Genomic DNA, 16,827 nt, shown 5'->3' on the forward strand with positions numbered 1-16,827 from the left:
ACCCATCACAACGGCCACAAGTCGACAAATGAGCGCACCAAATTCTCTGCAGCCAAGATAGGCCAAGCAATGTAGCGTGGTCACACGCAGCCAATTATGGCCAAGTGGGTGTGTGTCTTGACCACCGAACCCCTGAGGTTCGATCAAACCCAGGTTAAGAACTACTGCAACTACTACTACAAATTGTTCAGTAAGTTTAAAAACTCTAATGGAAGTACATTTAAAGTGTCTTCCATGTTCTGTGCCTTTTTTTTAACCTATAAACTATAACACCAAAAAAAAACCATTTATGTACAATGAATCTGGCGTTTTTCTTTATTGTAACACAGATTAATTTATTAAGTTAATTAAATAAAATAAAAAAAATAAAAAAGGACCTTGAAAAACTAATCGCATATGAAACCGCAATTTCAATATTGAGGTAAAAAAAAATTAGATTGGATGGATGTATGCTATTGATGAAGGAAGAGTGGAAGATGATGAAGATGAAGGTCCTCGTAAATATCGACATCTGAGATTCACCACCGATTTCAGGATGCGAGCAAGCGGCACTATGCGGACCCCGGCCAAAACCCACCGCCGCCTCCGTGCCATCTCAAGGCCCAGACGCACACACGCGCACACACACTCGTGCGCAGACAGATGAAGGCAGCTATCGCCATGGGAACGAGCCCCTCGCCGACTGTCGGCTTCTCAAAAGAATAATAGGCAGCAATCTCTCTCGGCCTCTCCCTTCTTTCATTGTCACTTTCTCGCTTTCTGCCTCTCTTCAGGACCACCACCTTCCCTCCTCTTCCTCCCCGCTTCCCAGCTCCTCTCGCAAGCCTTGGGCAGTCATGAGTTTGATTTCACCGCATAATCCGTCTATGCCGGGATTTGTCGAGGCAAAAAGAAAAAAAAAAAGAAGAAAAATCACCATCTCAGCCATACATTTGCAAACAGCCCGCAGGATGTCTGGAAGCTCGCAAATACGAAGGGATTCAAAGTTGTGCTTGGTGAGGAAGATGTAAGAAAAAAAATGGCAGTCATGGATGCATGGTCATGCTCTTCTATATGAAAACTGTAGCATTTGAGCTACAAACTTGGTGTTTGAGAAAAAATTTGTTCAACATCTGAATGGAGCTATTTTACCGATCTATGCTGTCTCAGGTGTGCTTTGGCGACCGCTTAGCTAGCTCGTATCATATCAGACTGAATTACATTTGTGCCTTGAGATAGTTTCATTTGTTCTAAGAGCATGCTTGAAACTGAATACACAACACAAGGTCATGCAGTCATGAAAATGCAAAATCAATGTTTTTTTTTTACAATTCCACTATTAATCAATGGGATATTGACAAAAAATAAAGTAGAGCATATTCAATTCTAAAGATATTTAAAAATTTGAATGAATCGTACCTCACTGTAATTGGGATTAATCGTTTTGCAGCACACAGTAATTAGACTTTACACGATCATGATTTTGAAGGCCATCCCCGAGTTTAAAAATAATAATAATAATAATAATAACCGATCATTGATCCGATCAGAAGATGCACTATCCAATATACTGTATTTCAAAAACTTTTTTATTTTACTGGATGCGACAGTTAAAGCCTGTTATTGGATTGGGAGAATAGCCAAAATTTGCATAATTGATGCCCATTGAAATGCATTGGGGAAAAATTAAAAACAACTAAACCCTAACTAAAAATTGTCCCAAAAACGCTGTTAAATGTTCAATACACAGAAATGGGAAGGAAAAACTGAAAAAAAAAAAAAATGAAAATGATGGTAAATGATGATGCTGTAATGTCTTAATTTGCAAATCCAATCATTAACGTCATTAAATGATTGGCAAATGATGGCATTACAAATGATCACCGCTTTTGCACAAAACACAAAATATTTCCCTTATCCAGCCAATCAGATCTGCGTAAAGTCGAAATGTGTTTGGAGTCAATCAATTGGTTTTGAAATTTCAACGAAACATTTCAAATTGCATTGCGCTGTAATAGGAGCGGATTGATTTGGAGTGAATCAATATGGCGTTGCAATGAATGATATTGCAGTATATTTTAGTTGGGAAAAAAAAATCTAATCTTATCAACTGCAGTGAATCAGATCCCATCTGAACGAGCTCTCCATATATGGTCTCGTATATATCACATTATCTCTATTCATATCATATCGGTACGAGTGTCTCAAAAATGCCCAAAGTCACACATGAGGTTTCTCCAACCAGGCTCATTAATTCATAAAAAAATAAATAAACTAGCCTGAAGCTGAAGTTGTTAGACCTTTAGGCGTTTATCGACATGTGCACATTACAAAATCAATAAGCGCTGCAATTTTCCTACGCAGTCGTTACAAGACGAGTCAGTGATCCTTGCATGACTATAATGACTACATCGTATAGGAACATGTTTGTCATCCGACGGATGATGCACTTCAAAGACGGATGGATGCATGATGTCTATGAGGGAGGGAGGGGATATCAATAAAAAGTGAAGCCTCACTCACATATGATTTTTTTTTTTTTTTTTTGCAGCAGCAGCAGCAGGAGCAAAAAGACCGCAATGGAGATGACACCGCTCGAGATGAAAACAGCAGAGCTCATCGAGAGACAGGTCACTCAGCGTGTTGTCTGACTGGTCACGTGGTCCAAAACGAAACACACCAATTTAACGGAAGATTCATACTGCTTGAATCCACGGGGGGTTAAGTAAAAGGAAGTAAGGCTATGATGACACCTGTGGCAACAACAAACATGCAAGCTTTCCAATTAGGGTTCCAGGCCAGGGTTGGGGTTTCAAATTTGGCTTTTTAAGACAGTTAGTATTTCAACAAAGATTAGCGTTTCGAGACAGTTTCAAATTAGATTTGAAGCCAATTTCAAACGCTGATTATGAGGGTTTCAAATTAAGGTTTTAAGAGAGGCGTAGGGTTTCGAACTAGAATTAGGGTTTGTAATTGGGATTTGAAGCCAATTTTACAATTTCAAACGTGATAGGGGTTCAAATAAAGGTTCAATGACAGGGATAGGTTTCAAACAAACATTACAGTTTCAAATTGTGGTTTCCTAATTTGAAATTTCCCAATCCTAATTTAGAGTTACGGTTTCAATTTAGGATTTAAAGACAATGTTAGCATTTCAAATATGGGACAGGGTTTCAAATTAAGGTTTGAAGACAGGGCTAGGACTTAATACTGTTTCAACTTAGTATTTCAAACCAAAGCTAGGGTTTTAAATTGGGGTTTAAATGTAACGTTAGAATTTGAAACCAGGGATTTAAACAAGTGTTAGGGTTTTAAATTAAGGCAAGTTTATTTGTTTAGCACATTTCATACACAAGGCAACTCAATATGGTTTATACAAGGAAAGCAGCATTAAGACAGTAGTTAAACTGGAGAAGAGAAAAAAGTAGGTTACAAATTAACTAAAAGAACATACGTTGACAATGTTAAAACATACAGCAAACTTTAAAAACATTTAGCGTAAGGTCTGAACTTCAGGTCGAGGTAGGGTTTCAAAGTAGGCTTTCAGATTAGTATAAATTTAGTGTTAAGGTGTCATCCTGGGTTAAGATTTCAAATTCCAGTTTAGTCGGGGTTAGCAAATGTCAGAATTTTAAACAAGGGTTCATTTTTTTGTTTTGTTTTGTTTTTTTTTCCTTCAGTTTGAAGCCGAGGTTAGGGTTTCAAGTACTACCCCTGAAGCATGGTCTTCTTCTGATCCCCAAAAATTAGCCAGTAACTAAAACTAAACTAAAGACTAAACTAAACTAAATTAAAATAGTTCCTCCTCCAAAAGTTGCTGGTTTTGTGTTTACGTTGGTTCGCTTTGAAATCTCCTCAACTCCTCCTCGTTTGTCTTTTAGCGAGGAGAAACTATTTGAGTCAGCAGTCAATTTACCTTAATGACATTCAACAGCCCACATGGGAGGCACAAACACACGACTATCAAGTCGTTAAAGCGACGACGACACATGGCGGGAAACTAAGTGTCCACGTTGTCAAAGTACGTGCCAACGTCCGCTCGTACCCGAGCCACCGTCTGTGTTGATGTTTTCAAAGCAGGAGGCATGCCTCCCCAGGGGGCGCTGCCGAGTCCTGAGTGCTTAGCTAGCGACTTAGCATGTGTTGTCATTGTAAATGTTAGAGAGTTGCTGTGGGAATTTTTTTCCATTTGTGAGGGGATGTTGGACCTAAGAGAGCGAAAGCGACTTGCAAACCATGTCTTTAAAACACTTATTTGAAACACTAACTCAGGCTTAAAACCTTACTTGAAATCCCAACATTGGCTTAGAACTCTAAATTAGAAAGCCTAAACCTTTCTTACAAATCCATCTTAAAACCCTTACAACCTTACCATGAAACGCTAATTTGAAAACTTGACCTTTATTTAAAACCCTAACCCAGGCATCAAAACTTAATTTAAAACCCAAACATAGGCTTCAAAACCGAATAAGAAACCCCCACCCTGTCGTGAAAGCAAACTTTTTGTGAAAGCCCAACCCAGACTAAATTGAACACTAGTGTGAAATGCTCACTCTCTTTTCAAACTTTAACTCGGGCTTAAAACCTTAATTTGAAACCCTTAAATTGGCTTCAAACCCTGAAGTCTGAACTTGAAATCATGAAAACCTTATTTAAAACTGTTTCAAACCCTAAATCTATCTTAAAATTATAATTTGAAACACTAACCCTGTCTTGAAACGGTAGCCTTTATATAAAGACCTAACCCGGGCTTTAAACCTTAATTTTTAGCTTCAAACCCAAATAAGTAACCCTGACCGTAACCATGTCGTGAAATGCAGTAGTAAATATTTGAAACCCTGAGGCACTTACTTGCTAATGCTAGCACACATTTATCGCTTCACATGCAAATTAGGTCCCCCTTCATCTGACAATTTTAAACATAGAAGGCCAAAACATCCCTAATGAAAATTAAATTGCACTAATAAACTAGCCGCTAGAGGGTGCTAGAACTGCACAAATGGAAATCAACCTGACTTTTTTAACAGATGTGTTCCTTTTAAATATTGTGAACATGACGACGACGATATTGTGGCAGTTTTAATATCACGATATCACGATATTGCCCTTATCGTTACATCCCTAATTTAAAGTGAAAAATCATCATTCTCTACTGTTGTCCACAGTTAAACATCCTTCACTGTCATTCAAGTGTAAAAAAAAATAATTATGAGCAGGCTATGGAAAATGGAAAATCCAAAGAAGAAACAAAACGCACTTGCAGACTTAAGACTTTGACGCTGGCTGAAGTGAGGTTACACACGATGTCACACCTGACCAGCAACACAAACATCTGGCGCGCAGAACGTCGAAGGGGCAAAGGAAGAAAAACAAAACTTTACATATTTCGTAAGCATTAGTCCGGCCATTAGTTGAACTTTGACCTCTCTCCTGAGGCTCGGTGGCATGGCTGCAGTGTGACGCAACGCCAATCACTTCCACATTTACAACTGCTCGTGCGTGAGTGTACATGCTTACTGTGTGTGTGTGTGTGTGTGTGTGTGTGTGTGTGTGTGTGTGTGTGTGTACCAACAGTGTAAAGTTAACTCCACAGGCCACCAGCTGGAACTAATTATCTGCATTCTCACTCTTGCGCAAACGCACACTGAGACACAAACGCACACACGCCTTTTCCTCTCTCATGCCCCCTTACTTCCTCCTCACTGACATCCCTCAGCTTGTTTTTCCTATTTAAGCTGCCATCACGTACCTCACCGTGCAATATTATGCCCATATTTGGAGTATAATGTCAGGACAATACTGTGATTACGCAATACAGACTAAGAAGACATTCACAACTACTGACTGACTCGGTAAGCTGCAGTAATAGGAGTCGGTTTGCACGGAGCATAAACAATATAGGCTGTCTGTTGTGTTAGCATTATGCTAGTGGAAATCAAAGTTCTGTGGTTTCAAATACATAATGTCTTTTGTTTGTTTGTTTGTTTGTTTGTTTTTGACAGTAAACTTAAACTGGGAGTGGCATTGTTCACTATCTGCCAAACTGCTGCTTGTTGGAGAGCGAATTATGTTCTTTCCTCATACAAAATGTGATGAAATGCCATTTGACTACTATAATCTGCCTAGTTTGGATACTCGTCACAAGCAAAAGCAATGTATGCGGTTTGTTTTCATTGTGTAGCATTTACATTGGGGAAATGTCAGAAATGCCCAGATGTTCGGAATTGTCAATAACGATGATACCGCGACAAGGCAAAATAGGGCATAAAACATGATGAAAGCTACGCAAAAAAAAGTTCATAAAAACATTCTTTTCTTCCATAGTGTTGCAAAATACTGTACATGACTGCATGTTACAAGTCAAACTTTGTAATGAACAAGAAGAGACAGAAACACGACGGTTTTATTACCTGGTTACCACATCCAAGCACGTACGGGCGTGATGATTGGCCGATCCAGGTGTAACGGACGCGCGTGATTGGCACTCACCGGATAAGGTCACGTGACGACGGCGTGAGCGCGCGTGCGCCAAACTTGCTCACGCGTGTCACGGCCAAAACACTAAACTGTCAAGTTTGCAGACTAACGCGGCAAAAACGCGCTCGCAATTGCGTTTATTTCATCAGACAACAGACAGATTAGGAGATGTGTAATGCCGAGAAGCGCGTGAGCGAACTTACCTCTCGCTGTGGATCAAAGTAGAGTGAGCGCGAGCGTCACGCGGAGCGGAGCATCCCACGCGTGGACGACTTGGCCGAGTTCAGGCGGTGTCGGGTCCGAGCTCTCCTCCGTGGCCGAACGCAGTCCTTCAAAAGCGGGGTGAAGACGCTCCAAGTCCCCGCTTTGTGCGCGCGGATGTTCTGCCAGCTCAGGGAAACCACATCCTGTCACATTATTCACCAACTCCTCCTCCTCCTCCTTATTATTGTTATTCTTCCTCCCAGTACGCGTGAGTGCCCGCTCGCCTCCGTCAGTGTGTGCGTGCGCGTTCACGTGATCGTCTGGATGCGAGTGTTGCGACCCGGCAGCCTCGAGTCGACGTCTGCCGCGCAGCTTCCACTCGACTGGCTGAAGAATCTATCTGAGGAGAGGCGAAGGGAAGGGAGGGGTGGGATGGAATGGGGTGGGTGGGCGGTTGACTGGGAAATACCAGAGTTGAAGGGAGGAAGGGGGCATGTTTTTGAGGGCTTGACTCAAGACAGATCTTTAAATCTGATGGGACTTCAATAGCAACATGCAGTATTTATGTCTAAAAGTAGGTAAACATTCATTTTATTTCAAGCTCATTTCTGTCAATTAGGCTGTATTGATTCAAGTAAACACAGAGCCCAATCTTGTACATTCAAATGAGGGTTTCAAGGCTTGGTTGGCTCTCCATCCTTCTTTCCCGTCACCCTACTTATTGTTTCCTTCCTACCTTTTTTTCCCTTTGTCTATACACCTAACTAGGGGTGTTAATTGCCTAGTACCTGACGATTCGATCCGTATCACGATTCATAGGTCACGATTCGATTCGATACCGATTAATCCCGATATGAATTTACAAGTCAATTGTTGCGATTTTTTTTTTTTTACTCAAATTTAGAAAATACCATAACCAAACTTCAGTTTTATAACTGAGCCACTGTACTTAACAAACAGGTTGTAACCTTTTTCATGTTAGAACAGCATTGAAATAAAATATTAAGGCTTAATGTTTCATTAATATAACATTCTTCCATGATTAAGATATGAAAGTTAGACATTTTGTTGAATATTTTTCCATCAAAAATGGATGTTAAAAAATCGATTTGGCTGCCTATTGAATCGATTCGAGAATTGCGTGCTGTAGTATCGCGATATATTGCCGAATCGATTTTTTTTAACACCCCTACACTTAACTATGTCCTTACATCCATCCTTTATATTTTATGTAATTCTACCTTTCATTTACACCATTCTTGTTAATTTCATTCCATACATCTTTCCTTCTATCATACTCCCTCCCAACCTACTCACTGCCTTCTTTCTGTCCTTCCTTTTAACCTAACAATCCTTCATTCCATCATCCATGATTCAACCATCCATACTTACTTGCTACTTCCTTTTTTTTCCTTCCCCATTCCTGCTGGGTCAGAAATAACCCAATTTTGGTTTACAATAAATTGGACCGACCCCGAGGTCTCCAAATCCGGTCTCGGAGATCCCCTACACAGCCTGGATTCCGTGTTTCCCTCCTCCAACACACCTGAATCAAATGATCAGCAAGCGCCGCAGAAGTCAACTCCTTCAGCAATGTGTTCAAAAGTGGTTTTCCTGTATTGTAGTTTTATTATGTAGTAGGCTATTTTTACACCCGTGACAGTTTTGAAAACATTAAAACGTTATTGAAAACACTTCCTGATATAGGTCAAATACATACAGTAGATATGATAGACTGATAAATACGACTTAATAGATACAATAGCAGCTAGATTGTTTGCTTGATTGACTGACAAAGTAGTTATGATGGGCGTCAACTGTAACCTTTGATATTTTAAAACTGTCACTACAGCAGCAACTTCTTTAGGTACACATTCTAGATCCAGAACAAGAGCTGTAGCAAAGGTCCTTCCTTTGCAATAAGGTAATTCTCACTTTAGGTTGACTTACTCAAGGTGGAAGTCATTTATTTTAGATATTAGCTTGGATTAAAGTGTGTCTCCATTTCCTGTCATGTACAGGAAGCAGGTGAGTCGCTGTAATCAACGGAACATTTTTTTTGTAGCGAGGCGGCAGCGCCCCCGCTTGTCCAATGTGAGAAAAACACCTGTGAAACTGGCTTCACAATAAATACAAAACTCGAATTCAGTCATATTTCCTTGTCACCTGGTTGTAGTTTTTCAGAAAAACATTACATGAACATACCCATATTACCTTTAACTACATAATTGAGTGGTTATGTCGTTTTTTTGTTGTTTTTTTTGCACTGTACTACTTGGCTGTTTAGACACGAGAGCATGGGATGTTACCTGGCTCTCAAATCCAGAGCCGGAGGCGTCTGTAAAGTCAAACTTCCTTACTTGTTAAGTTAAATAATAAAAAAAAAAATAAATAACAATAATAATAATAGTAGTAGTCTATTTTATTTAGATAGTGGCAAATCCCAACACCAGTGAACTATGAATCTCTCTCTCTCTCTCTCTCTCTCTCTCTCTCTCTCTCTCTCTCTCTCTCTCTCTCTCTCTCTCTCTCTCTCTCTCTCTCTCTCTCTCTCTCTCTCTCTCTCTCTCTGCAGTTCCTAATCAATCTAGTGGTTATTTTTATACTGCCACAACCAGGACAATGCAGAGCAATGGATATATATTTTTAACCCACTTCATTAATCTGCACATTAAAGCACTATAAAAGAAAAATTGAACATGACATTTCACTCCTGAGCTACTTGACTTTCACTTCCAGATAATAGGCCTACAATATTACCCCTTTGTACATGCATACTGTACTATTGCTGCCTGGAGTGGACCATGTCAGGCTGTGTGCATTATAGTGTACCCCCCCAGCGCCAAACAAAAGGAAAAAAAAAAGTGAAATTTCCTTCTTTTTTTTTCTTCTTTTTTTTCTTCCCACCCACACATTATTTTCAGCTTGCTTGCTTGGTGCATTAAGCTGTCAGCTTCCTTGCGAGTGCTGATGATTACTTGAAGGCTGCTATTACTTCAAATATCTTGGATCTTTCCTCATGTGCCCTGCTTTCTTTATGATTAGAAGCAACTGTGGGATGTGTTTAAATCACCCCATCTGAACTTTGCACTGTCTTCTAGTGGTGTGCCATACTGCAAGATTAGGTATTGATCCGATACTAAGTACAGTGACACCCCCCCCCCCCCCCCCCCCCAAGCCATATTGCAGGTCAACATGCTTGGCAGCACTGAAGTCTACTGTAAGAGGTACACTGTAATTAGGAATAAGAGGAAGAGGCAGAGAAGGATCCCAACTAATCTCCTCCAATAGTCACTCACAGAAGAGAGAGCAAAAATGTATATGCCTATGAGTATTAAACATATTTATTTGTAGCATTAGCATTGTGCCCCAAGAAATTAAAAAAGCTGCTCTTGCACTAAGCTCCTTTTTTAATTTTATTTTTAATTTTATTTTTATTTTTATTTTATTTTTTTATTTTTTACACATTGTCAGCTTGTTAAAAGGAAAACAGAAAAAGCCGACGTGAACGTCTGCTCTCAACATTTCAATAGATGAGATGAGAGTTATGGATTATTCCCAGTGTCTCGTTTGTTTACATTTTAATGGAGATGGATGCAAGGCTGTGTTAAAAATGATGACTCAGTGTTTGGTACACCTGCAACCCAACACTTTATCATCATCACAATAGAACATCCAAATGGAGCACTCAATTTGGTAATATGTTCAAAAATTGAAGCTATCGTATGGTATCATGTGTGATGTCAGCAAATCGACCCGCTAGCAAAAGCAAGGGTGGGCAAAGTATGGTTTTATTCCTCCCACATGCTTTACACACATTTAGACCCATTAAAGGGGCATGACGCAACTTAAGACTCAAATTGGAGTGTTAAAATAACCATATTTTTCACTCACACGTTTTAAGAATTGTATAATGGACAGGAGGCACTACTGTGGCACAATGACTGTTGGCCCTATTTTCCTGTAAAGTGAAGTAATGTTGGAGCGGTCGGGCCGGAAACTTTAACTTTTGCTCTGAGCATGACGTCATGCTCATCATCCTGGGTGTGCACGTCACTGGCAAAAACTCTGAATCCTGCGTCATGGGCCTTTTAGATACTCAAAGTTATTTACAACCCACTTTTTAGTTTTGTATTCCTTAGCGAGCTAGCGTCTGTCGTCACAATTCACTCGCACAGTCTTCTAGATAAGAGGGAAGGGGTTCTTGTTTCAAGTTGACTCCAAGTCCCCAGATGCAGTTTTAAAACTAACACAACCAAATAAAATTAAACATAGTAAAGTATATTCAAATAGAAATAACATGTTCAACCAAACCATACACAGTAATAACGAAAGTATGCTAGCCTCAACAGTAGTGAGATGTGGCTAAGATTTTTTTATATGTTGCTATGCTTTCAAAAAAAAAAAAAAAGGAATATTGTGACACTGGAACTGCATGTAACTTTTTTCCTTTTTTTAAATCACACTTGCATTGGCATAATTTTAGAATTACATTGTTAAAAAATAATAATTTCATTCTGAGTTCAGTAATGTAGAACATGACCAAACCATAGCATCTTTGAAGACAAGCTAGCAGGCATGACACTGTTATGAGTCATAAATTACCCACAAATAATAAGTTATACACAAATAATGTGTCTGTATCAAACTAGCAGTCCATTATTCCAATTGAAGAAGTCGTTCACAGTTTCAAAAAAAAAAAGTTTGGCCCCTGGCAGAGATATGATACGAATTAAAGCCTCAAAATACTGCTACTTTAACAGACATAAAGAAGCAACACACACACACACACACACACACACACACACACACACGCACACACGCGCACACACACACACACACACACACACACACACAGTATACAACAATACTCACAGGCACATGTTCTCTCTGCTCTGTGGGAACCCCTAAACCCCAAAGGCTGTCAACGTGAATGAGGAATTGAAGTGTTAATTATAACAAATGCAGAATACTTCCTTATGCTAAACATGTTTGTTGGGGTTCTGTATTAGATTAATGGTATTTCTATTCATTTCAATGGGGGAAGATGATTTGAAAATGGGAGAAGATAAGCATGATAATTCAAGGTAACAACATTTTCCTGACACATTTATTGAATTCAATCCATCAAAGAGTTGAATGAAATTGATCTAACTGTAATTTTCCTCTTACTTTCCCATGACTTCACACCGCAGTCAGGTAAAAGTTGTTCCTTTATCATCCATCATCAGATTTGTTGTTGAACTTTTGCTTAATCCCACCAGGATTAGGGGGATTTGTCACAATCAATTTTTCCATCTCCTTTTGTCTCGTCCACTCGTTTGAGCCATTAGACGGCCGCATGTTTGCACCTCTCAAGGTGGATATAGAGAGTAAATATCACTCTTAATCATGTCTGCAGTGCGTTTGTGTGAGTGCGTGTTTGTGCACAAACAACAAGGCTGTATACAGCCGGAGATCACCGCCCACCATAACGACTTGAGGCGAGCGCCGAGCGGTTCGACCCGCGGCATCAGACATGCTGAAGATGGTCCTGTTCTTTAAAACCACCCACACAATAATAAAATACATTTTTTGACATGTAAAACAATGTAGGTTGTTTTCAATGCATTTAACATGCATATACTTTTGTGCTATTATTATTATTATTATTATTATTAATTATTTAGAAATAATTTCCATTAAAATAAGGAAATTAAAAACATAAAGAGAATAAAAAAATGTATGAAATAATAGTTATGAGTTCCTAGTTCTTACATTCTGTTCATTCCTGATAATTCAGGATTAAACATCACAAATAATTTGAATTAGGAATTAAGGATCAAAATAATATTGCTAAAATAGTAATTAAAAAAATAAATAGAAGGACTAAAGTTTGTAGCTCCTCAGTTTGATTTACTGTACATTATTTTATTAATTTATTGAATGTTGAAAAGGCGGTTCAGATAATGGATGGATGAAAACACCCATGATAAAATAACTTAAGGGAAATAAAGGCAAAATTATAACAATTATAATAGATATGAATAAAATAATGAATAACAAGGAAATTAAAGTCATAATGCTTATAATAGATATGAATAAAATAATGGTTAAAATGAGTAAAAGACATTGGAGGACTAAGGTTCATAGCTCCTATGTTCAATGTACATTACCGGTACTTTAAAAATAAATAAATATGAAAACATAATTTTAATTAAAATAAGGAAATTACATTATTGCATATAAAAATCGCAATAGTGTTAACAAAATAATTAGGATTATTTAAAAAATAATAATAAATAGGAGGACCAGGGTGCCTAGTGTCTAGGAAGTAGGAACCTTCTATTTCCTAGAAAAGAAAAAAAAAACATTCTATTTCCTATTTTGTAATTCAAGAATTCATTGAATAATCAATTGCAATAATTGCTTAAAAAAAACACCTTTTTGTGCGAAAACATTGGCAATTATATTCTATGGAGAAATTATTTTGTTGTAAAGCCATAGCATTTGACATTATGCTCAAATCTGAGTACGTTAATGTCGATAACTCTTGGTGGCCGGCAGGTGGCGGTGTTGTATAAGTCGCTGAGGTCCTTCTCTACCGACAGTATACATGTACAGCACAATGTTTGGTTTGATGTGAACCAGTGGCCTATGCATAAATCAGGTCAGTGGCATAAATGCATTAAGTCATGCAAAGTAACATCACATCATCTGATTGGATGCTTGCTATATGCTCTGATCTTTTCATATGACATCACAAGTCCTGTGACGAGACAATGAGAAATTAATTGATATCCAGACCGTCATGTTAATTTATATCATTGCTACTTTGCATGGCTGCTTTTGAGACCTCAGACAATATTTTGGATGCCAGTTATACTTTGGAGTTCTGTCATTTCCTCACTCATTTTTGTGACACCACACACAAAAAAAGCGAAAGAAAAAGCAAAACACCTTTTATCAGAACTCCTGATGAAGGTGATCACTTTGGAACTAAAGATTTTTTTTTTTTTCAAATTCAGCTCAAAAAAGGATGTTGTTTGAAAATGTCATTGTTTTCAGCATTTACACAAAAAGCAATACAGTAGGCCACATCGACTGTTCAACATACATAGTGACATCACCACTTACAGGCCCGACATGCAAATTACAGCGTTTTCATAAATCGATATCGTTTTTTAAAGCTTCTCAACGCAGAAAATTGAATTTCGAATCGCTACTGCCACCTGTGGCCAAAAAATGAAACTGCACACTCCCTTCTTCATGTACGCAATGCGCACATGACATAACATCCACAGTCAGAGGGCGGGAAATTCAAACCCAAATCCAGCCTGAAAACTATTGTCGAAAGACTTGCACTAGTACCCACTGTGAACAGCTGAGGTGTTAATCTACTAATTAGAAGATGTTTCAGTCATAAATGGTCAAATAAAAAGACCATTGTATAGATATTTTTGGGCAAATTGTTACACAGAGCGTCTTTAAGGTTTCAACAGCTTGTATCGCTATTATGTTATTTTTTTTTAAAAAAAAGGTAAAGCAAAAAAAATCTGGTCTACTTTATTTGCTTTCAAACAAAAATAATTAAAAAGACAACTAATTATTGATTTTGAAATTGATTGATTTTGATGCTAGTATATTGATACTGTATTACGTACAATACATCATGTTCTTATTTTGTCCTATACCCACTTAAATGAGCAGGATTTTTTTTTATGACCATAAGCAACAAGATTGAAATGTTTATTAAAGTAACACGCGTGGATATTTCATTGTTGTAACGCTCTTGTATGGTGCCGGAAAAAAAAAAAACTGATGTGCGTATGTGACATGGATTGTCACGACAAAATTACGATTCGAAACGGCGCGTATACACTCGAACCGGTCTACTCGTATTTGCTCTGCCCATATAAAAAGAAAAACAACAATTGCAACGATAACAATGAGCTTTGATTGACAGCACATCCTGTTTTTGCCCGGCGCGCGTTCACGAGGCGACACAACTTGCGTGCGCGTGCGTGCGAACGGATGAATTGCTGTACAGTAGTTGAGTGTACTGTTCGAGTGTCCAACGGCAGCTTGCACATTTCTAGAACACCGACTCAAGTAAAGCCCCCTTCTCCTCTGATGGTGGTCGTGGTGGGCTCGCTTGGTTTTTGGAGGGGACTTCTTTTCAAGTGAGAAAAGTTGTTAAGTTAGTTAGCTAACTCTGTAGCTGGCTGGCTAGGTAGCTGGCTAGCTAACAGGAGCCGCAGCAGCTGTGAACTCGCCGCCGCAGCTCCCCCCCCACAAATGGGGAGCTACGACGCCGCCGACCAACTGGAGCTCCCCCGGTGAGTCGAACCGGCGGGGATTTAGCCGTTAAAGCCCACCCGTCTGTCTTGCATTGTGGCTGAATAGCCCGGTCCGATGTCACGGTGTCGTGTACCGACAGCACCAGTGGTGTCCGCCGCCGTCTCCCCGCGCACACGCCTCCCCTGCTAGCCGCGCGGCACCTCCGAGCACCCCGCGCCGGATGATCAAGAAGCGGCACACCGCGCGGATGCTCCCAACCAGGAAATTGGACTAAATCCGAACCAGGCGGTTTTTCGGACCTGAGTGTGTGTGTGTGTGTGTGTGTGTGTGTGTGTGTGTGTGTGTGTGAGTGTGAGCGTGTGTGCGCCCATGGCGGAGTTCGAGGAGGATGGGGCCAGTCTGGTGGATCACGCGGCGGCCGAGGTGGGCGTGCAGGCGGTGGGGAAGACGCCCGGCGAGGGCTCGGTGTCGAACGGCGACTGTGGCATGTGTGAAGACAACATGGTCGGCCAAGGCGGCGGCGGCGTGGAAGCCAACGTCGAGCCTGACAACAAGGCAGACATGCCCCGCAGGAGCAGCATCATTAAGGTGGGTGCAAATATGAACGTCAGCCTCCACCTGAGCTCCATAAAACACGTTTTTGTCATCATTTCCACTGATGACATTGTAGCACACACCCATGGCACCTCAAATGGTCTCATTCCACCAGTACACTGTGTTCTTTGACTATTTTGCAAACATTAGTCATGTCATCTTGCCTAAGAAGTAGCAAAGATGATGACAGCACACACCAGTGAAGCCATTCGCATGTTGAAACCCCCTACAGACGTTTCCAACAGCTAGTAATGCTAAGTTTTGCTCTCACCTTGAAAGGGGCGTTTGTGGGCCATGCATGTTTTTAAACCTTTGCTTTCAATGGGGATTTACCCAACTCAACCACCATCAGGTTACTGTACTACCTAAAAATGTAATATAACAACACACAACAGTGCCACACATCTGGAGCAGTTGACAATATTTATCAAGTAACAATAAATAAATAAAAAAAAATAAGATTCTAAATAAAATACATCATACTCACCAGAGATTGTGAATATAAATTAATCAGTGCAGATGTTACAGAAGTAATTTGCTAGTCAAAGTTGGCAAAGTTTTTATCTGATCAACCAATCCGAAGACAGAAACATGCTGATGTCATCGAGGGCCAGTTAAGTACAGATGAACATAAGATGTGATTGGTTAAAATTCCACTTGCTAATAGAGTTTACATTCCAAGTTTGGGCAAATTTGATTAACATGGCAAGAAAGTATTTTTTATTTATTTTTTTATAGGCTGGCAGCTCTGTTCATGGGGAAACGCTTTTTAATTACGGTAGATATTTTATGTTTTTCTGAAGAATTAATGGCTTGGCTTAGAGCTGACTGTTGTAAGACAAGGACTCCATGTTCATAATATTTTTGTGTTATTATTCTAGTGTGATGTTAATCTCTATTCTGTTCTTAATTTATCATTCGGGCAATTTTGCCAAAAACGCCTAAAATAGGTGCACCCAAAGTAAATTTGAAGCTGTTCTTGAACCATTTGGAGTATCGGCATAGTAATATTATTACTTTTAAGATAACCCTTAAGGTAATTTTTGCCACTGGTGGGACGACCGCATAATAAGGATTTAAGGTTGTTATAGGACTATAGATTTGCTGGGATTATATTGACACGAATATTGCGCACAAGACCCAAATAATCTCTTGCTGCTTGAGAACATCCCAGGCCGGCGGAATACAGTTTATCTTGGTGGCATTTACCTCCCCTGAGCTATATACTCTCTGAATGAATAATAGAGGCATTTCATGGACTTTCCCCCCTCCAGTTTTTAAAGATAATTTTGA

At 39.5% G+C, this 16,827-nt stretch overlaps 2 protein-coding genes and 1 long non-coding RNA gene across 7 annotated transcripts in view; 2 read left to right on the forward strand and 1 right to left on the reverse strand.

Annotated features, from left to right (window-relative positions):
* rftn1b (raftlin, lipid raft linker 1b) overlaps window positions 1–7,062 on the reverse strand; it is a 73,451-nt gene extending 66,389 nt beyond the window's left edge. Inside the window, exon 1 of one of the 2 annotated variants that reach the window (XM_077527356.1) lies at window positions 6,660–7,062. The gene's annotated coding sequence lies outside the window, so the exon portion shown is untranslated. The remainder of the gene's footprint in view (window positions 1–6,659) is intronic. The other variant, XM_077527355.1, reaches the window with a different exon arrangement.
* LOC144022498 (uncharacterized) overlaps window positions 1–7,066 on the forward strand; it is an 85,820-nt gene extending 78,754 nt beyond the window's left edge. For 2 of the 3 annotated variants that reach the window (XR_013284343.1, XR_013284342.1), the window contains one exon: window positions 2,531–7,066. This is a non-coding gene — a long non-coding RNA (uncharacterized LOC144022498). The remainder of the gene's footprint in view (window positions 1–2,530) is intronic. The other variant, XR_013284344.1, reaches the window with a different exon arrangement.
* Window positions 7,067–9,851: 2,785 nt separating this feature from the next.
* Window positions 9,852–16,827, forward strand: part of plcl2 (phospholipase C like 2) — a 30,545-nt gene continuing 23,569 nt past the window's right edge. Inside the window, exons 1-2 of one of the 2 annotated variants that reach the window (XM_077526034.1) lie at window positions 9,852–14,978; window positions 15,080–15,528. In XM_077526034.1, the coding sequence (XP_077382160.1) occupies window positions 15,310–15,528 (219 nt within the window). In that variant the 5' untranslated portion in view covers window positions 9,852–14,978; window positions 15,080–15,309. Of the gene's footprint in view, window positions 15,529–16,827 lie in introns of both variants that reach the window. The other variant, XM_077526033.1, reaches the window with a different exon arrangement.

Source organism: Festucalex cinctus, chromosome 7 (assembly GCF_051991245.1).
Source record: "Festucalex cinctus isolate MCC-2025b chromosome 7, RoL_Fcin_1.0, whole genome shotgun sequence".
Taxonomy (NCBI): Eukaryota; Metazoa; Chordata; class Actinopteri; order Syngnathiformes; family Syngnathidae; genus Festucalex; species Festucalex cinctus.